General features: G+C 39.0%; 1 protein-coding gene across 6 annotated transcripts in view; it reads left to right on the top strand.

Annotated features, from left to right (window-relative positions):
- Positions 1–5,620, top strand: part of LOC123962289 (hydrocephalus-inducing protein homolog) — a 22,075-nt gene extending 16,455 nt beyond the window's left edge. For 5 of the 6 annotated variants that reach the window (XM_046038321.1, XM_046038322.1, XM_046038318.1 and 2 more), the window contains 5 exons: positions 1,171–1,339; positions 3,256–3,465; positions 4,589–4,753; positions 4,861–4,990; positions 5,459–5,620. In XM_046038321.1, the coding sequence (XP_045894277.1) occupies positions 1,171–1,339; positions 3,256–3,465; positions 4,589–4,753; positions 4,861–4,990; positions 5,459–5,535 (751 nt within the window). In that variant the 3' untranslated portion in view covers positions 5,536–5,620. The remainder of the gene's footprint in view (positions 1–1,170; positions 1,340–3,255; positions 3,466–4,588; positions 4,754–4,860; positions 4,991–5,458) is intronic. The other variant, XM_046038320.1, reaches the window with a different exon arrangement.
- The last annotated feature ends 332 nt before the right edge of the window (positions 5,621–5,952 follow it).

Genomic DNA, 5,952 nt, shown 5'->3' with positions numbered 1-5,952 from the left:
CTTTCTTGACTTTTCTCCAGTGCCTTGAGGTACATTACCATGGACAACAAGACATGGTGAAGCTGCATGCTGAGGTCCACTTCCCCAACCTCCACTTCTCCTCCACCACAGTGGATTTTGGCTGTGTGCTCAACTACACAGAGACACAGAGAGAACTCTCCATCACCAACTGCTCTTCGCTGCCTGTGTCCTACTACTGGGCTTTCCTGGATGACCAGGAACATTGTACCATCAGGTATATTGACACTAAAAAAGGTTCACACTGCCATATCAGTTAACATTTGTACTTTACTGTTTACAGCCCATACTAAAACACTGTAAAGGACAGGACGTGGTGTACAGTTGCATACTGTTTAATTATGTACAATATTACTATAGCAGAGATGCAGTGTAACCCCCAACTCCACCCCCTCCATGGGTGTACAGTACATAGTGGAGCCTGTGTACCAAGCTAACCAACCAAAAGTGCATCATTACCAGTGATTATTTTTCTAACACAATGAAATTTGGGGAAGCAAACTTGTTGGTAGTGTGGATATAATGACCGAGTAAACAAGCAGTTCTGCAGCAGATCTTATCAATAGAACAAACTCTTTTCTATCCATCTATCCCACTGATAGATACAGGCAGTAAAATACATTAAATACTAAATCCATCTTTAGGAACTAAACTGGAAAGGTTATTCCTTCTTTTTTTAATGGCACTGTAAGTATGATGGACTACATCACTGGACAACTGACTAATTGAATTGACTGATTGACCGATCACTCACAATTAATAGCCCCAGGTGCTTATGGGGATTTTGGGTTTAAGCCAAGGTGTACAAAGAGACTAATGCAATGATTCTTGAGCAACTTTACATGGTCATCATGCATTCATTCTTCAAAACTTGGAATGGTACTTTTTCAAACAGTACAAGAGTGAGAAACAGTAGTGAGATTCCTGTGTTTGCATTGTAATGTAAGCTGGCTGCTTTGGGTTGTGTTCTCAAATGCTGCTGCCCTAATGTTTATACAAGCTGTTGCATTATCTGTGTTCATGTGTCACTCTATTACCTCATGTCTTTCAATTGTCAGAGTCTTGAGTTTTGTTATGTTTAATTTATGTCATTGCTGTCATTGTGGGGGAAAATAAATATTTGACTATTTTATTATCCTTTTGCCCGCATAGAGAGACACATATGCTGGAGGCACAGGAGTCGCAGAAAAATACAGAAAAGGAGACTAAAGAAGGTTGGAGCTCCTCTAGAATGGTTTCTCCTGCCTGTTCAGTTGCTCTCAGCCCCAGGCCTGGTGCAGACAAACAGAGCAGCACACAGTGCGCTGTGAGTGTGCAAGAGGTAGGCAATATCTCACATGTACACAAATCAGGGTTCACACCTGTACTTAGCGCTGTCCTTTCATTATTGGATCACTTAAGACTCATGTTACTGCCAGGTGTAAACAGGGCCACAGTGACACAGTGATCAAGAATCCAGGAAGTTATTGCAGCTGGCCATGAAATAGTCCAGCACATTATCCACTGTAAAACCACACTGTGGGCATGATTGGCCCTATGCTTTTTTTTTGCTTCTTTGTTTACATGCTTCCCCTTGGTGACATAATTTCCAAATTTGGTATTACTTTTCACTATACACAGCTGTACCTGTAAAGCCTCTCTCAATGCTGGTCTCCTGCTCATTCCTTAATTTAACAAAAAATCAGTCAGTTTCATTTGCCTACTGTGCTACATATTACTGGAATGGCCTTCCATTACATGTTAAAGAAGTTTAGTTGAAACCTTTAAATCAAGATTCAGAACCTACATTTATTCAATTATTATATTATAAAACCTAACCTACAACTCTGTCTAGTCCATCCTCTTTGATTAATGTTTTTAATGTGGTTGTTACTTTGTAAAGTGTACTGGGACTATGCAGCATTGTGATTTTGCACTTGAAATCACATTTATTGATTGATTGACGATAAGGGACTGAATAAGAGCATGTCCCAAAATGTCAAATTATTTATTTAAGGGTCCAGTGTGTAATATTTATTGACAGAAATGCAATATAGGGTACCTAACTACGTTTCAGTGGTGTGTAAAGACCTTACACAATAAACCATTATTTTTTTATTATCTGGGAATGAGTCATTTATATCTACATCACCGCGGGTCCCCCCTTCCATGGACGTCGCCATGTTGCATCATCATGTTTCTATAGTAGCTGAAAACGGACAAACAGCGCTATAGAACGCATTTCGTCACTATGTTCTTATTGTTCTGCGTCTGGTAGAATTCAGACAGTGCAGACACTCATCACTACGTTGAATACGTACGTTAGAAGAAGAAGTAGTAATAATATACAGCAGGGGTCGGCAAATAAGTTTTACATCAGAGCCATATTTTCAACCATTAGACGGTGGGTAAGAATGTAAGACAATATTTACTTCTAATAATATGGAGTGTGGTTAGCTCAACCGGTCAAGCACAGGTCTTATACACTGGTATTTATAGATTGAATACCAACAAATTTATTCTGCAGCAACTGTTTGTCACATTTCAGCATGTACTGCAGTGTTTCTGTTTCAGTGTGTGATCCGCATCCATCAACCTATGGACGCTTTATCATTTTTCTGTATCTCCAGGCAGAGAATGTTTAGGTGAATCACGTTTTCTGACGGCCCTTTCAGAGGTGTGTCAAGCAGGCAGCAGACTCGTTTAATGTCGTTCAGAATTTTTCAAAATAAAAGCTCAGTTCAACTCCAACTACAGCATTGCAGTAAACAAGCTTCTTGCGATTTTATTTTGTAGACAAAACCACTAAAGAGCAAATGTTTGTATAAACTTTACCTATTATATGGTCTATAATGGACTGTGGAGCAGAAACAGTGACAGTGTTTCACACTTTTGGCTTACATTTTCTATGTTATCTGTCAATGGCCAAGTCGCAATAACATATACTTTTACTAAATAATTAAGTAAGTTATTATTAAGTCAATATAATTTCTTAATAAAAATACCTAAAGGAACCTCAATTCTTGACTGGCTACGCTCTGCTGTCTCAGAAGAGACACCTTTTGTGCTCTGTCAGCCACTTTTGCTGTCGTACGCTCTTTGAAAGGGTAGGGGCAGTGGTAGACTGGAAAGTTGGTTGCAATTCACAACCTCACCACTAGATGCCACTAAATGTTACACACTGAACCCGTAATGGGATTCACAGCAGCACATTAAGAATTAATCTTGCAAGTTCTACTGTTTTTTTTGTGTCTGTAGGTGTTTGATATCTTGCCAATATATGGTCAACTGCAACCCGGGAGCCAACAGCTGGTCATATTGTCTTTCTACGGACATAAAAATGTCAGCAGAGAGGTGGTTGTACTGTGCTGTGTAGAGGAGGGACCAACGTATGAAATCAAACTCAGAGGAGAAGCATCAGTAATCAGCTACAGCCATGACTCTACCCACATCAACTTTGGTCTGCAGGTACATATACAGGCCTTCTTTCCCCAGCTTCTCAGGTCTTTATCCCAACAAACTCTACCAATCAAATAGTGATGTTGCAGTTTTCTATGTGCAGATCGTTAAGGCTAGGGTAAGGGCCATGACTGGAGTTAGACTGTTCGTAGTGGCAAAGCAGGCAGGATTTACCACTGTTAGAGCTGCTTACGCAAAGGCAAAACTCTCCTTTGCTATGTTTTAATCTACTTTCTGTTAATTTGCCTCCTTGTTCTTCCTCTGCCATCTGCTCATCCATGTGTGATACATGACAAAACAACATTTTTACAAAACTTGAGAATGATGCATTCTCCCATTTTCAAAACTACAGGGGTTCAAGTGATTTGTTTGTCATTTTGGATGACAACGTGTTTTCTGCATTTCTGTTGTTAGTTTCATGAAAATTTGGTTTTGCTTAATGTTAGTGCTTTGACTAACAATTGAAATGTACTCTTCCCCATTCCACTTATTTGTATTATCACAAAATATAATGCTATGGGATTGTGGGATAAGTTCTTGTATGTCATTAAATATAAAGACATAATATCTACTGTTGAAAGAGCCATCAAAGGCTTTTACGCACTTTTTTTTTGCAAACCAGAAAGACTGATGAGATGAATCACATTAACTTTGAATGTCACTGCATAGTTTTTCATGCTTTGGCCTGTTGCACTGCTATTTCCTCTGTATGCGAGTCATCCAGACAAGTTATCATTGATATTCAAAGCAAGGACATATTGATTTTTGATTTTGTTAAAGTGAGTGACTTAGCAGAACCTTTCTCTGACCTGATCTCTGATCTGTTTAGCACTGTTCTGTCTCCCTCTCTCTGATTCTGTGTTTTTTTTCTTGTAGTCAAAGATTAGATTTATCCAAATTTATTTGGAAGTCCTGAAACAACCCCCTTTCATCCATAAGAGACCAACTTTGAACAGTTCCAGACATTTTTGTCTCACTTTTCTAGTTTGTCTCCATCTTTCTGTCTCATACTCTTTAACCTACAAAGGTTCCCTTGTGCTCACATCACAGGGAAAACTACTTCTACCTTATCTTCTTATTATATTTTCATAAGCTGCAGATGGAGGCCAATATCAGATTTTACTTCTTCCAGCTTCTTCCAGATGATGATGAGGAGGCAGATGAGGAGACAGTGGGACAGAGCACAGCCCTGCAGGAGGGCGAGCAGCAGCCAGATGCACAGCAGCAAAAAGACAGTGAGCAAATTGAGAAAGAACAGGAGGTCAGTCCTGGCCAGCCCATAGTCATCCCCACCATGGTGAGGATGGTGTCATCTTGGCACTATTTCAAATGTAGAAGGGTAATTTATTATGAACAAGGTTGTATTTATTTTATTTTTTTTACGACTGTTCGTGTGTGTGTCAGGATTACATTGATGATGAGGTGTTTGAGAAGCGGCTTCAGCTGCAGGTGGCTTACCTGCCACTGCAGGACATCACTCTGACAGGAGAGGGAGTGTTCCCAAGGATCAGGCTGAACTTACCACAAAACCTGTGTATGCATAGACGTGCACTCACACACACAGACAGCAAACGGATAACAGTATCTGTAACCAACAAGCCAAAGGATGAAAATTTACAATATTATGCAAAATACAAGTTTGTTATCTATTACTATGTTTAACCATTTAGCCAGAATGCAGCTATTGCCACTGGAAGGAGAGCACTGAAATGCACAATTTGAGACTTCTCAATAAAAGTGTTTAGTGTAATGCAATACTTTATTGGTTGTCAGAGAAAATTTCTCTGACACAAAGAGCTGTCCCCCTACTACTTAATTTAGCCCCTAGTAGGTAATCCACTTGCGGTTTAGCAAGTAGTTTTAACAAGTAGTTAAGTAAGTAAGTAAGTAATGAGCCCAAATCTTCTGGTTGATGGACAGGACTCCCTAACAATCACATTTCCATAATGACAAATACAGCTCTTTATTCCTGCACTAGTGTGACGCTGTGATTCCCTTGCAGCAAATGAGTGCTACAGTGATGTAGTGGAGGAGGCCAGCACAGCTGTGGAGGAAGATAGAATCGTAGAGGAGCACTGAATGGAATTACAACTTGTGGTGGAGCAACAACAGAGGCCAACTGCAAAATCACCGTCAGTGACAAAAATAAACTACATTGATGTTATGCAATGGAAAGTCTGTATCTTCCAAAATGCTGTTTTTAATTATCAAGAAAAATTCATCTCAAATCTTGATTTGTCAGCATGTTCTCATAACGTTTTTGATAAAAAAGAAAGAAATAATGCATTTGACATCTATAAATGTAAAGTCATAATTACAACAGCTGTACATACAGACATAGATATACATATACATACATACATCAGTGTTGGGCAAGTTGCTCAGAAATTGTAATATATTACTAGTTACTTATCATTCCTTAAAAAAGTAATATTATTACTTTACTTATTACTGGGTGATAAAAGTAACTAGTTACTCCTTACATTACTATATTAC

Source organism: Micropterus dolomieu, linkage group LG22, assembly GCF_021292245.1.
Source record: "Micropterus dolomieu isolate WLL.071019.BEF.003 ecotype Adirondacks linkage group LG22, ASM2129224v1, whole genome shotgun sequence".
Lineage (NCBI taxonomy): Eukaryota > Metazoa > Chordata > Actinopteri > Centrarchiformes > Centrarchidae > Micropterus > Micropterus dolomieu.
Note: the sequence above shows the minus strand (reverse complement) of the source record. Positions and strands in the feature narration are given on the sequence as shown.